This window comes from Apus apus, chromosome 12 (assembly GCF_020740795.1).
Source record: "Apus apus isolate bApuApu2 chromosome 12, bApuApu2.pri.cur, whole genome shotgun sequence".
NCBI lineage: Eukaryota > Metazoa > Chordata > Aves > Apodiformes > Apodidae > Apus > Apus apus.
In genome coordinates, this window is record NC_067293.1 from 20,322,770 (window position 1) to 20,338,241 (window position 15,472).

General features: G+C 48.6%; 1 protein-coding gene across 1 annotated transcript; it reads right to left on the minus strand.

Annotated features, from left to right (window-relative positions):
* Window positions 1–287: 287 nt before the first annotated feature.
* On the minus strand, window positions 288–9,718 carry LOC127389479 (G-protein coupled receptor 83-like). Its single transcript, XM_051629984.1, has 4 exons — window positions 9,341–9,718; window positions 7,820–7,945; window positions 5,402–5,535; window positions 288–4,880 (listed from the first exon to the last, which is right to left on the minus strand). The coding sequence occupies exons 1-4, from the start codon at window positions 9,716–9,718 to the stop codon at window positions 4,193–4,195; spliced, it is 1,326 nt and encodes a 441-aa protein (XP_051485944.1). The 3' UTR covers window positions 288–4,192.
* Window positions 9,719–15,472: the final 5,754 nt, after the last annotated feature.

Consider the following 15,472-nt stretch of genomic DNA (forward strand, 5'->3'; position numbering starts at 1 on the left):
GCAGGGAACTGAGCTGAGCTGAACTGCAAGGGGCTGAATTTTTACAGTCAGCACACGTCCACAGCTGACTCCTCACCTGGGTAATCATAGCTCTGCTTTTTACAAGGGGCTTTTTATGCTGAAAGATGTCAAAACACATGCAGACATAAGCTTTGGTGGAGGCTTTGAGACTGTCAGGAGCAGCAGTCTATGCTGTCTTGTTAATCCTCTTGTAAAAGGAATACCTCCCTCTGAAAACTTAAAAGTTACACAAAACTCACAAGAGAGAGGAGTTCCTAAGCCAGATATTTTATTGGGCTATTATCAGCCTCCAAAAAACATTGGTGAATCAAATCTTGTTGTATTACAACCACATGGAAATTTTAACAGAGCTCGTATTTAAGCAAGCACATCCAGCAGAAGGTTGCATATAAAGATGGCAAAGTTTGCCAGACTTTTGCATTAATTTAAGCTTTTCACAGTCACCTCAAGGCAATTATATTTCTTTCAGGCAGCTCAGCATTGCCAGTCTGCAGACTGTTGGTGAAGAAAGCACAGTTTGTGTGACATGCAGGATGTGCAGTTGGGAAACCAACGTTTTCCACCAGGGAGCAACGCGCCCCGTGCAGAAACCTGGCCAGGGGAGGGACATCTCTGCACAGCCACCCTGGGCACACAGGCAGGTTGTGGCCATGACCTTGGCCCTTCCCGCCCTGCAAAGGCCAGAGGCAGCCAGACCCAAGTTGCCATCCTTGAAAGAGTTGAGCAGCCAGAACAGCCCCTGTTTGATTTGTTTGATCCAGAGCTGCAGCAGCTCTCTGGGAGGGTGCTGGGACATACATGTGAACTGTATTTAATGTCATGGAATCTGTCCAATGTAAAAAGAAGAACATTTGAATGAAAAGACATCTCATTCAGTTACTCACCTTTACAATAGTGTATTTGGATTTGTGGTTGGTTTGTTTTTTAACAAGAGGCATCTTGTTTGCAGAAACCCTCCAGACAGTTACATTATGGAAATGCCATTTGCAGTGGTATGAATTTCAAGTCTTACAGACAGTAAAAAACCCAACTTAGTGGTAAAATCAGGTTTGTGCTGTTATTTATTTGTAAGATGAAAGGCTGGGTGTCTGCCTCCCCCATGCCAGCTCTGGTCACAGCTCCACTGATGCTTCTTTCTTAGCACAAAAAAATAAAGGCTCCCAGGGCAAAGCCCGCATAGAAAGTCTGTTAAATACATTTCTTGTAGGTGAATCAGAGAAGATACATCAGTCGTGGGTCCTTGCTCTCTAAAGAGATTTTTCCACTTCATTTTCCTCTCCTAAGTGCATCCTTCCACAGGGCACTCCCACAGCCCTGCTCAGGAATGAGCAGTCATAGAATCACAGGATGACAGGTTGGAAGGGCCCTCAAGGATCATCTGGTCCAACCTTTCTAGGTATCACTATAGATTAAATAAGGTGGCCCAGCACCCTGTCAAGCTGAGCCTTAAAACTGTTCAATGTAGCGGAATTCACCACTTCCCTTGGAAAGGACGTAGAGCTCCTGCAGCAAGTCCAGATGAGGCCATGAAGATGATGCTCAGAGCCTGGAGCAGCTCTGTTCTGGGCACAGGCTGAGAGACTTGGGAATGTTCAGCCTGGAGGAAAGAAGGCTCCAGGGAGACTGTATAGCAGCCTTCCAGTGTCTGAAGGGGCTACAGGAAAGCAGGGGAGGGATTTTTACACAGGCTTGTAGTGAGACAACAAGTGGGAATGGATTAACTGGAAAAGGGGAGATTTAGGTTAGACATGAAGAGGAAATTCTTTAGTGTGAGTGTGGTGAGACCCTGGCCCAGGTTGCCCAGGGAAGCTGTGGCTGCTCCATCCCTGGAAGTGTCCAAGGGCAGGTTGGATGGGGCTTGGAGCAGCCTGGTCTGGTGGGAGGTGTCCCTGCCCATGAAGGGGGGGTTGGAACTGAGTGATCTCTAAGGCCCCTTCCAACCCAAACCATTCTTTGATATGATTCTATGATTACTCCAGTGTCTAACTGTTCTCATGGTGAAAAATTTTATTTTGGAGTCTGATCAGAAACTCCCCAGGAACAGCTTCTGTCCGTTACCCCTTGACATTTCCTTGTAAATAGGGAGTCTCCATCTTCTTGGTAGCCACCCTTTAAGTACTGGAACATGGTGATAAGGTCTCCCCAAAGCCTTCTTTTCTCAAGGCTGAACAAACCCAGGTTTCTCAGCCTCTCCTCATATGGCAGGTCCTCTAGTCCTTTGATCATCCTTGTGGCCCTTCTCTGGGCCCTCTTCAGCCTGTCCCAGGGACCAGAACTCAGCTCAATACTCCAGGTATGGTCTGAAACATATCTGAGTGGGGTGATGACTTCTGTATCTCTGGTGCTGATGCCCTTGCTGCTGCAGCCCAGCTTCCTGTTGGTTTCTTTGCCCTGCAGCACACTGTTCACTCATGCTGAGCTTGCTGTCCACCAAGACCCCCAAGTCCCCTTCCATAGGGCTGCTCTCCAGCCAGATGGATCCACTCGCCTGTAGGAAGGGGAGCATTTCCTCACAGCGCTGCCAGTGGAAACGCTGGAGGGTTTTGTGGTGTCTCAAGCCATGGGAGCTTTCTACTCCTTGTTGGGGTGCTTCTGGCCTCTCCCCTTCCCATGACCATCTTAAGAAGAAGCAAGATTCATGTTACTCTTACTCTTCCCTCAGCTTCACAGTTTATTTTTTAGCTGCAAATATGTTCTCAGGTCACATGTTAACAGTTTTGTACCTATTGAAAGCATCTTGGTTTCCAAATTTCAATAGTCTTTCACTCAGGTTTGCCCCTGCTGCAAACTGCCAGTCCTGAGTGGGCATGCCATGCTGTGCAAGTGTTGTTTGTGTCATTTTGCATAGGAAGGACAGGACTACTTTTCCTTTCACAGTCTTTAGAGGCTAAACCCTTTGCAATTGCACAGGGTGAACCAGCACCGAATGGATGTGAATAAAGAAGCTGGTTATTCTTTCTGAGGAAGAGAAAATTGTGACTGGTGAATTTTTACAGCCACCAGTTTGATGTTGGGTATTTCTCACTGGTGATATAAATCCACTGCCAAAATGCTGGAGCCAGCTCCCACCCTGACCTGTTAGACCTGCAGCTGCCTGGGCTGGGCATGGGGCCACTTGTCCACCTCCAAGGGACCCCACTATGGCCAAGGGAACCCACTTTGGCCAAGGAATCCACCACTGTGGCCAAGGGACCTCACCACCATGGTCAAGGGACACCACCACCATGGTCAAGGGACCCCACTACCACAGCTGAGGGACCCTACCCTGGCTGAGGGACCTGACCACTCTATCACCACCAAGAGCAGCAGGAACTTGAGGGTTGGTATCAGGGGCAATTGCTGTGGCACATTTTTATTGCTGCTCAGCTTTACAGAGCAGGGGAGTATATAAAGGTTTACAAATGAACCCTTTTATTTAGTGCAAGCTTTTCCTGTCTCCTGCCTTTTGGTTTTAAAACCTGCATCTCTGTTCCCAACACATGGAGTTACAGTGGGGGTTCCAGCCCAGGTTCAGCTGTCACTGCTGTGGGGGCTCAATCCAGGACAGACAGACAGGCTGGCACCATCAAGGACACAGCTCCTGAGGACTGATAAAAATAAGATATTAATGACACAGAAGATAATTTAGACTTCATGCTAAAAAAAGTCAACTGACAGTGTCAAAACACAGCAGTTTTCTTAGAAAATAAAATGATGTGTTTGTTGGAACACTGAGAGACTCTAACGAAGCCCCAGGTGTGTCAGCACAAGAGGTGCCTCCTGGCCAGCACCCCCTGGTCTCCACATGCCAAGGCTTTGCCCCCTCTGGGTGCTGGTTTTGCTCCCAGCCTGTGTGCACCAGCTGGCACGTGCACCAGCAGTGTGGGTGCCCTCACTCAGCCTATGGAATATTTTCTGTGCTGTTTACAAATTATCTTAATTTTTGCTGACAGTTCCAATGAAAAATTCACTCAGCAGGTCCCTCCCTCTGGAGCCCACCTGTGGGAACTCCATCACTGCACGTTTCTAAACACCTGACTGGATGAGGTCCTGACCAGCCCCACTGAATGCTGAAGAGCTCTTGCTTTGGACAGGAGGCTGGACTAGACAGTCCCCAGCAATCCCCTCGCATGCCATTTATCCAGTGATTCTGCAGTTCCCACACGGTGCTGTTGGCTGTGGGAGGAAGGCTTCAGCTTTCTGCCACAACTGGCTGAACACTGGAGATGTCTGTCTTGGCTGAGTTCTTCTGGGAGGAGGCCCTTGCCTTCTGGCAGGTGTTGCCCCTTGCATGGTGGCAGCTCTTGGCCCAGGCATGCTGGCACGGAAGGGACATGGCCTGGCACGGGGAGGACAGGGGCTGGCATGGGGGGGACACAGCCCGGCACGGCGGGGACACGGGCTGCAGGGCCTGGCTCTGAGACCCGCTGGGCCGCCGGCACACGCACAGCAGAGACTTCAGCTCAGACCTGAAGCTCTCGTTCAGCCAACAGTAAATGAAGGGGTTGTAGCAAGTGCTGCTCATGGCAAACCAGTGAAAAGCAAAGTAGAGAGCGTTGCTGCTGTGGATGGCCCTGCAGGAGATCAACACCACGTAGCAGTTCAGGGGGAACCAGCACACTGCAAACACAACCACCACCACCATCAGCATCTTCAGAGTCATCTTCTTCTTCCGTTGATGAGCATAGTATTGCTCCATGGTGAGGTCCCCAATGGCATTTCTCAGCCAGAGCTTCTTGGCCACTATGGTATATGTGATGGAGATCACAAGCAAGGGCAGGACATACAAGAGAACAAAAGTAGTCAAGTCCAAATACTTCCAGAAAAGATCAGCAGGAGGAGGGAAGCTGGGGAGGCAGACCATGCGTATGGTTCTGTTCCTGAAGATCAAATACAGAAAGAACTGTCAGTCCTACTACCAGATGCACACAACACCTGGAAGACAAACACCTCAGACATTCTGCACAAGTTTCAGTAAAGGCAGAGATAGAAGACGCAACATGGACAAGTGCCACTTGCAATGGAAAAATTTGCTTTAAGTTTAAGCTTTGGCCTCAAGTGAAGGTGTTTCAAACACAGCTCCAGGAAAAGAAAGAAGTAATCCATACTGCATTTGTGCCCTCTAACGACAAAGAGAACCCCTCTTCTCTGCCTGCCTCCAATAACAGAGCTGAATCTCTGAGCTAAAATCAACTAACAAACAAGCCTGAAAGCAATTCCATTGATTTTCATTGTCCTTTTGGGAGAAACACACCGCCCAGTCCAAGAGAAGGAAGACTTCCCTATTTCACCACACTTTCTTGTTTTTAATAACACAGATGAGAAGTGTGTGCCTTCAAATCTGTGGGGCTTTGATCAAGCTGCATATGTCATATAAAAGAGCAGTGTGGAAATGTCTTACCCGATATAAAATCTTGTCAAAGTCTGATACACAGCATGAGGCAGGGAGAAGCAGCTGGCCATCACCCAGATGATGATGATGCAAATCCCTCCTTTCACCATGGACATGCGTGGCTTGAGGGGGTGCATGATGACCTGCAGGGAACAACCAGCCCTGAGGATTTAGTGTCCTCAGTTGATAAACACAAGCTGCACACTTTAGAAAATAAAAGAAGAATGCATCTTTGCTTTATCCCTGTCCAGAAGCAAGGGTTTCCCCCGGATCCTGTCTGCTTTCCGAGGCAGCAAGGAACGCTCAGCATGGACATGAAGTGTGGCACCAGCTGAAACCCAAGAGGCTGCTGTGGCTTGTACTCCAGGGAGGACAAGAAGTCTAATGACTACAGACAAAGTCTCCAACACGGGTGGCAGCCGTGGTGCTCACAACATCTGGTGGACTTGCAAGACCCAGCAACAAGATGCTGAGCACCAGGGCTGAACATAATCTTCGGCCAACATAGCACTGCCCAGCTTGTCTCTCTGGCAGTCACGGTGTAGTCTGGGCAGTGCTGGCTACAGCACAACCAGTCCAGGTGTGTTTGCTACTAAGTCTGACAAATTCTTGGTGGCTCTTTGAGGCTCCTGTTGCAGCCTGAAGTGCTGCAGCAGCTCAGCATCCCCTGGTGTTAAAAGGCAGAAAGGAGAGACCCATTTTACAGGACTTTGGAAAGTATCAAGGCTGGAAAATGCCAGGAGCTGTGGAAGTATTGTTACTGCTGGCCCAGTGCCCCAAGCAGAGAGACACTCAGTGTCACCCTTCAGCTTGGCTTCAGAGATTATGATGGTTAGGTATCTGATGAGTTATGTGCACTATGGATTATCATATTAGGCAATGAAACACTAATTAAAAATAGACCCATCACATCATCCAATGATGTCTTGCCTGATGAAGCCTTTGGTATTTCATGCATGTCTTTTCTAGTCTCATTTTAAATATCAGCTTAATTGAGCTTCCACAGCTCCCCAAGAGCATCTGTCTGCTATGGTACCTCTCAGAACTAGCAATATTTTTAGAGTCAAGTGTTGATTTCTCTATGCTCAGTGACATCTTCCTTCTACTTTTATCTCCTTGGGCCATACTGGCTGATTCCAGTTCCGGGGAAACTATGCCACTGAACTTAAAGGCAGGTAATGTGTTTGCTCTTAATTAACCAAACACTTCCTTATACCTTGCCATGCTTTGCAATCAACCCAGAGTCTACTTATTAAAAGGAATCTTTATTACCAAAACGCTTCTCTTTCAGAAGCTTCAATGGTGCACACAGAATGGGCAGACTACCAAATTTTTGTGATAAAAAAAGCCAGAAATGGATCATGTATACTCTGGTGGTCAGTGTAATTTTCTGACACCAGATGGAACACATCCAAGAAGACCAGAGTGGAATCTGTTATTGTTTTGAACTTCATCTAACCACACCATTTCTCATGTGAAGTTGCTTTTCAGTGCCCACCCTCTGCTTGGCTGGAAGGTTTTCCTCTTGGTGCTCACCAAAATAAAGGTTGGGGCAAGAGGAGGACGGGGAGAGTTTCTCACCATGGGTTGCAAATGCTAACACAGTCCTCACTTCCAGTCTTAGGCACCTCAAAATAACAGGACAATCCTAAAAAACTGTGACTCTTTGTAAATAAATGCTGAAAAAATGCATTGGCTGCTGGTGTTTGAACTTCGGAATATACTCCAGCATGCCTGTGGGGCTGTGCTCTGCAGTGCTGCTGGGGTGGGCAGGGACTTGTGAGGTGACCTGGTCATGGGGCCCGTGCAGGGCAGGGCCATCAGGGCAGGCTGCCCAGAGCTGGGTCCTCTCCAAGGTCAGAGACTCCATAGCCTCTCTGGGGCCTGTTCCAGTGCCAGATCACCCTTGCTCTAGAAAAACGTGGGATTTTTGTCCACTGCTATGAAAGCCAGAGTTCTGCCTTCCATTCCTTGATTCCCAAGACAATGCAGGTTTCCAGGTACTGGAATTTGAAGGGGGAAAAATGCTGTATTTTCTAGCAAATATGGGGGCAATGTGTGTCATGTGGAGCACCTCTCCTATGCAGACAGGCTGAGAGATTTGGGGATGTTCAGCCTAGAGAAGAGAAGGCTCCAGGGAGACCTTAGAGCACCTTCCAGTGCCTGAAGGGGCTCCAGGAAAGCTGGGGAGGGACTTTTTACAAAGTGAGAGGACAAGAGGTGATTGATTAAAACTGAAGTAGTGGAGATTTAGATTGGACATTAGGAGGGAAAATTCTTTAGCGTGAGGGTGGTGAGAGCCTGGGATGGGGCTTGGAGCAGCCTGGGCTGGTGGGAGGTGTCCCTGCCCATGCAGGGGGTTGAAACCAGATGATCTCTAAGGTCCTTTCCAACCCAAACCATTCTATGATCCTATGATTCACATACCTGGTGCCGATCCAGAGCGATGGCAGCGAGGGTCAGCACGGACACGTGGACGGAGCAGTACTGGACAAAGCGACTTACGTGACACATCAGCTTCCCAAAAACCCAGGTACTGCTCACAAACCTCACCTGAAGAGCAGCAAAACAGGGTTAGAACAGTGGGCACTATGAAGCAAACAGGCTTCCCTGGAGTATGGTAAGGAAGGAATTCTTTAATACTCTTTCCTTATGCCTTGTAGATGCATTATACTGTTTTTCTGGGGAAACAGACTATGCAAGAGCCTTTGAAACAGAGGTGAGATTTATTATACAGAACAGACAAATCCCCCTGAGTAGTGCTCTATGTGTGTGTGTGTGTGTGCGTGTGTGTTTGCCTGTAGTGTTTCTGGAAAATGTAAAGAAATCTTAGCTCAACCCCTTGATGAGGCTCTGCAGGGAAGAACTGCCACTTGCCTCCTTAAAAACAGCTGCATGTTCCAATTTGTGGATGCTGAAATTCACATGGTTTCACAACTCAGAGAGACAAAGTCATGGAAGAAAAAAATCTTTGAGGGCATTGAAAATAGTGAGGTAACAACTCTGAGTCTGTGGAGCATCCCTGCCACCGTGTCCTGTGTGCTCTGCAGGCCAGAGCTGGTCAGAGCCCCACCAGGACCACCACAGTGTCAGGGCCTCTGGACACCTCTCCTGGCTCCCAGAGGGTTGTCACATCTTGTGGCTTTTCTGCAGGGAGGTTATTTCACATAGCAGTTATTGTCTCACTCCCTTCTTATTCCTGACTGTGCAATATTTATTCCAAATTAGTGTAACTCACTCTGGAAGCATATGAAGCTAATTTGAAATAAGGCACATTTGCTACAAAAGTCAATCCACACAGAAAATGAGTCAAGACTAGCTAATATGTTTTCAGTTAATTTAATAATTTCCCCCTAGAGGCGACTCTAGCAATAATGACTCTGACACTGAAACAGCAGCAATTTGCTCACTCGCTGAAGCTGGTGCAAAGATAATCCTAAAAGGGATCGCGGTTACTTAACTGCTTGTGCCTGAGGAGCGCCTGTTGTGCAGACACAGCAGAGGGCACCCTCCCCGCCTCGAACAGATCGCGGGCTGCAAATCCCATCACATCAAGCAGCGAAATCCCACCAAAGACGCAGGATCGATTTAAGAAAGGGTGAATTCAAACACGTAATTTGGGAACTGAACAGAAGAGGGGTACAGACAGGGCACGGCTGCAGCTTGTCCAGGAGGTGAGAGGGAGGGAATCAAGAGGAAACTCTGTGAGCCTGCTGCTGGCCCCTTCAGTGCCCGCCTACACAGCTCGGACAGACAGACAGACACAGTGAACACAGCTGACACAGACACAGTGCACATGGCATGAACAGACACACATACAGCATACACTGCTCAGGCAGACACAGCACACACTGCTTGGATGGACAGATGCAGTGAACACAGCTGGGACAGACATACAGACACAGCACACATGGCTTGGACAGACACACAGAGAGGGTGGGTGCTCACCAGTGTGAAGGGGGTGTTCAGGATGGTGATCATCACATCAGCCACGGCCAGGTTGACGATGAAGAGACTGGTGGCCGAGTGCATCCTTTTGTTCTTGATCACCACGTGGCACACCAGCAGGTTACCGAAGAGGGAGATGCAGATGATCACAGAGTAGGCCACAATCAGCAAGGCCTTCACTGTCCTGCTCTGGGACTCGCCCTCATACCTAGTCCCACTGCCAAAGTCCCCCAGGTCCTCCAGGTCCAAATCGCTGTGGAAGAAGGATTGGTTAGGGAAGCCATACAGTGCAGAGAAGAAGTTGGTTGCATTGTGATTCTCCGCTCTCCAGAAAGGCTTGGAGATGTACTGCAGAGTGAACCAGGAGTGCCTGTTCATGGCTGGGCCAGCAAAGCCCCAGTGCTGCCCGTGCGCCGGGCAGGCTGCGTGATCCTCTCTGCCCCCGTCCCTGGCAGCTCAGGCACTAAAGGCAGGGGTTGCAGGAGGGAACATTCAAAATGGTATTTTAAAGATCTGCCTTGTTGCTGTGAACTACAGAAGAAAGCTGACAAATGTGTCCTTCCTGTGCTGATTCCATGAGAGCTTTGCTCCAGGGACTCTCCAGCTGCTGTTCTTTTCCAGCCCCCTGTGTCCTGTGTCCAGCAGCTGATCCAGATGCCCAAACACCTTCTCACTGCACCTAGGAAGAAATCCTAGTGAACATTTCCTTTTGGGCACCGTGCTGCATCTCTCTGACAACTTCTCCCTGGAAATCTGCTTTATTGGTTTCCACATAGTCCTTCATCCGCCAGGTCTCTGTTTTCCAAGAGTTTGCAGAGCTTGTCAGGATCAAAACAGCAAGGGTAGCTTTTTCCTTTTCTTTCCATCCTTGAAGTACCGATGAGCACTAGAGTGAAGCAGCTCTGCGAGGAGCTGGAGCGGTCCCTGCTCTCCCTGGATATATAGAGCCTGCCGGGTGACACGCGGCCGCCCCGGAGCCAATGGTGTCCCCGGCTCATCCCGAGATGTGTCACAGCCCCACACATCGGCGGTGGCAGAGCCGGACATGTGCAGATTCAGCAGAGCAGCAAAAGGCTGAGAGAGTGGGTGTGCCTTGATCTTCCCTCCCCTCCTCCTCCTCTCTGGGTACCCAGCACCGCAGCCACATGGGCTGAAGCGTCTTTGCTACTTCGCAGCATCTTTCTCTCTCTCCCTTCCCGAGTTTTAGCAGTCAGACAGTATCTGAGGATTTCTGCCTCCAGAGAGCTCTCAGCTTTGTGCTTGGCCCTGTCCCTTCCTGGCGCTCCCGTGGCATGGGGGACAATGTAAAAATCAAAATGCCACCTGGAGATGAGAAGTTCCAGGGTGCTGCTGGGTCCGGGAAGGCTCCTGCACACCGAGCCAGGGGCGGGTGAAGAGCAGGAGCAAACAGCAGCGCCATGGGTGGATGAACTCCTTGGCTCCCTTTCCCTGCACACAGAGCTTTTGCTTTAGCTATTAAACCATCGTCATCTCAGCCTCCGAGTTTCCTCCCTGATACCCCCCGGGTCTCTCTCCCATCCCTGGCGAGGAGCGCAGGGTTAAAGCCCCCGGGGGGTCCCCGGCCCCTGCCCGACCTGCCCGCAGGGACTTGCTGCTCTCGGACCGACACCGGGCAGAGCACTCAGCACCCGGCTCCCCTGGACTGAATACAAAAGTATCCAGGGTCGAGGCTGCTCATTCTTGCACCTTCATTGAAGCGAATTTTAAATAAATGGCTTCTAAAAACATGATACATCAGTGGACAGTACTTAAGGATCAGACAAATCATTACAGTAATGGAGCCTGTCTCCCCAGGCTGTGTTACACAGTCTTGGGAGGTGTAGACAATAAAATGCTTGTCCCTGTCTGCTCCCATCAAGGTGTAAAGAAAATGCTTTCATTACTGGAGTACTGAGCTAGCAAAGCCAAATAAAATTGTCCCTAAAGGTCCCTGCAGGTTATTATACTTCATATTCATGAGAAAAGCTGATAATATGAGGCAATTACATTAAACATTTTCCTAATGCAAAAGTTCCTATCACACTCCAAAGGTATTTTTTTTACCTCCTTGTCTGTGTCTCTGCCTGTCTTTCTTTAATCTCCATTGCATCAGGCAGCTTTTTGAAAGATACCTGTTCCCTAGAGGAGCTAACAGTTTACACTTTTCTGTTTTAAATGCATGTTTGATAAATAACAGACACAATCAGAATTGTGCATCAGTCGCTAGATTTTGCTCAAAAGGTGTGTTATAAATAACAGCTTGGACAGTCCTTGAGACCCAGGATCTGGGAACTTGTTCTTTTTTTGTATTGGCTCTAATGCACCGGGGACACTGTATTCCTCTTCATTTACAATGACTAGCACTGCTTTTGTGACTCAGAAAATGTGGGATGAACAGGCACAGAAATCTTGCAGGACATTTAATGGACTCGATGACAAGACTTAACCAATAAACCATGTTCAGTGATAAACAAGTGAATGCCCCAATAAAACCAAAATAAAGCAACTCTGTAATTCAGATAGATGCTAACAATTCAAAATCACATATATTTAACTTATGGGCTGTTTGCTGTGCAGCACAGCTTCATGTCAAGGCAATAGTGAAGCCCACAGCAGACCAGGTCTGCAGGCAGGGAGAGGCCAGTGACCCTCAGCACCCCCAGTCCTGCCAGCAGCCACTGCTATGGGGCCCACAGCCAGACAGGGGGGTCCCACAGCACTTGGTTTTTCCATGTGTTCCTTCACCCCCAACAATGTTACTCACCACAGGCCTTCTCTTGCATTCCCTCTCGATATGTAAGAGCCATTGCAGATATAATCTAGCTTTTATAAAATGGTTCAACTTACTGAGAGCAGACTTGCAGGCAAAATCATAACACTGCCACTCTGAAATAACAGCTGCTAACATTTAAATTAGAAACATTCCCTGACTATTAATTCCTTCCATATCTGCTCTATGGCAATAATATTGATGGGTGTGTTTGGTGCAGATAAGGTTTATTTAGGCAGTCTAGCAAGTTTGCAGTTTGATCCTTGCATTGTAAACACTAAAATTACTCAGTGCAGCCCCAAATTGGGAGCCCTTTCAGCCAATGCAGCACCCCCCATCTCTTGTCAGAGTGATTCAACTCAGACCCAAACAAGATCCCTGCAGGTATCACCTGCAAATGATTACACACCCTACTGGTGTCTGCTGTGTTGTCTCAGAGTCCAATTAATGCCATGTTTAATGATGTGGACACTCAACAAAAGCTCTTCAATTGTTTAGCATTGGCCAAGGGAGCTACTGGCAATGTCTCTGGCTCTTAGGAGGGGATGGGCAGCCTGGTGCTGGGGGCAGCCTCATAGACAGTGTTAGGTAAACTGGTGGAGACTTTCTCCAGAAAGGAAAAGGTTCTTGCTAGGGAGGAGAACAGGGAGCACTGAGCTCCAGGGCTGCTGTTGCCTGTGGTAACACACCATCACCCACTGCCAGCCTCTCACCCTGCACCACCAACCTGTGGAGAGACGTGCTGCAGGTGAAGGACTTTGTTCTCCAACATCAGCAAACTGCAGTGAAGAATAGAGGCTTTTGGTAGGCAGCTCCTTACAGGATCCCTTCTTTGTTTCAGGTTCTTTCAGCCTCCACTCTCAGAGTGAAAGGTATGTTTATGTACTTGATTTTACTAATTATCCCTCAAATACGCTGAAATAAACAGATACAGTTCAGTCCCACCACTCCTCTTCCCATGCTCCTGCTCTCAGGGTTACTCTGATGCCTTTGGTGCTAACTGGGTGGGACACAAGACATTCACCAGCCTGGACAGTCCATTGATAGTGGCCTATGACTGGATGGCCGCAAAACTGAGGAAAAAATTTTAAGACAGTTGAACCCTTTGATCCTTCACTCCTGAGGGAGTCGGGGGGAGGCAAAGCCCTGTATGGCTCCCAGTAACCTGCTCTTCCTACTGAAGGATTCCTCAACAGGGGAAGCTGAAACTCAGCTCAGCATGGGAGTGCCCAAACTCCTTTCCCAAAATACTTACACCTATTTTCTCCCACAAGGAGACCCAGCAGACTGCTCAGGAACATGACCCTCCAAGGTCAGGACTGACTGCAGGACACCCTTCCCCAGAAGTTCACACCCAGCCACTGCCAATCTGCCACAAAAACTTTCTCCCCAGCTCATTGGGCTGACGGATGAATTTCTTTGCACTGCCTATTTAAAGCATGTGAAATTTTAAGTTCCTTCTATTGCCCAGCTTGCAAGTGGTTTTAGATGGTGAAGCGACCATTATTAAGAGAACACATTAGACAGAGCAAGCTTCAGAGGAAAAGCAAACCTATTCCAGCCAATTATCTTCAACTGAAATGAGATTCTGCTTCTGTGAAGAAGGAGCTGAGTGGAGCAGGTTGTAACGTCCTTGTTCACAGCCAGCTGAACCTGCTCCATCTGAGCTCCCAGGAACAGCAAAGTGCTTCTTTCATACCCATTCCATCTGCTCTCCCACCAGGTTTTGCCTTCACGTTGCTGAGAATTACACTGCCTAGTGCTCCAAATGCTCCCAGTTGTGCCAAAGGGCCAGCTTCAGGCTACAAATCCTGCAGATCACTTGAAGAGCATCACTCTCCATTTGGTCTGAGCTGGAGACCAGTGCAGACTGCCAGCTCTGCTGTCTGCTCCGGTTTGGGGTGCATCAGCCCCCCCAGCCAGGCTGCAAGGCAGGGCTTGGGCAACAGCAGCTTGTACCTCCTCACTTTTGGAGAGAAACAGCACCAGTAAACAAAGAGATAAATGAATCGTGTAATGAGAAGATGTTCAGGCACAAAGGGAGTGGGTGGAGCACAGTTCCTTTAGTGCTGTGATCTAGGAATGGATTGCCTAGAGGTAAGCACTGCAGTTATAGTGCCTTTTTCTTCACAGAGACAAAAAAAATACTTTTTTGTGGGGAAAAAATACGAAAGCAAGGTGCTGGGTATGGACTGTCTGATCTGCCAGATCAGACATGTCTCTGAAATGGTACTTGAAATGGTACTGAATGGTACTTTCATTTTCACAGCTTTCCTGGGACGTAGTGAAATACAATTATCATTTTGCAGACAAATGATGAGGCAAACTGTGTGGGATTACCCAGGATGCTGATGCTCAAGTTAGGAGCTGAGAATGGGTTTTTGGATATGCTGGACCAGCAAAGACTGACACTTAAGCATCCTGTAGAAGCATCCTCAGTGAACTGGAGATGTGCTGAGGAACAATATGACCTTGTGATCCAAATGCTGTGTTATTGTGGACCAGATTTTACAAACCTAACTACAAGGGGCTGCACCCAGCACTCCAGATGTTTATCCTGAAACACCTAAAACACCCAGTTCTGCAGCAAACCCATCTAACATTTTGTGCAAAGAAACACTCAAGTATGTTTGCTACTTTTTGCACCAGCAATTCAACTGAGCACAACCCTTCTTCATTTAAGAGAAGTGCAACCCTTTGTCTCCCAGAGCAGATCCCCAGGGCTGTCACAGCTGGACGATGGCCACATTCCATCCTGGGGGGGCCAAGGGAGGCAAGACCCCCCAGGCACAGCTCATCCCAGCCCCTTGCAGCCTCCACATCTCTACAGGACTTATGGCAGTTTTTAATTGAAAAAAGTAAAATCAGGTTGGGGAGGAATCAAGTTTGGGGGAAAAAATCACATAAAGGAGAACATAAGTGATATAGAGAATAAAAATAGGGCACCAATGCTGCCCTGTCCCTCCTGGGAACTCTCTCGGCCACACTCAGGAATTTGGCCATGTCCAAGAGCTCTCAGGGTCTGATTCATGGAATCATAGGATCATTGAATGTTTTGGGTTGGGAGGGACCTTAAAGATCATCTACTTCCAACCCCCCTGCATGGGCAGGGACACCTCCCACCAGCCCAGGTTGCTCCAAGCCCCATCCAACCTGCCCTTCAACACTGCCAGGGATGGGGCAGCCACAGCTTCCCTGGGCAACCTGGGCCAGGGTCTCACCACCCTCACACTAAATAATTTCTTCCTAATGTCCAACTTAAATCCCCCCTTTTCCAGTTAAAAACCATTAACCCTTGTACTATTACTACACACCCTGGTAAGAAGTTCCTCTCCAGCTTTCCTGGAGCCCCTTCAGGCACT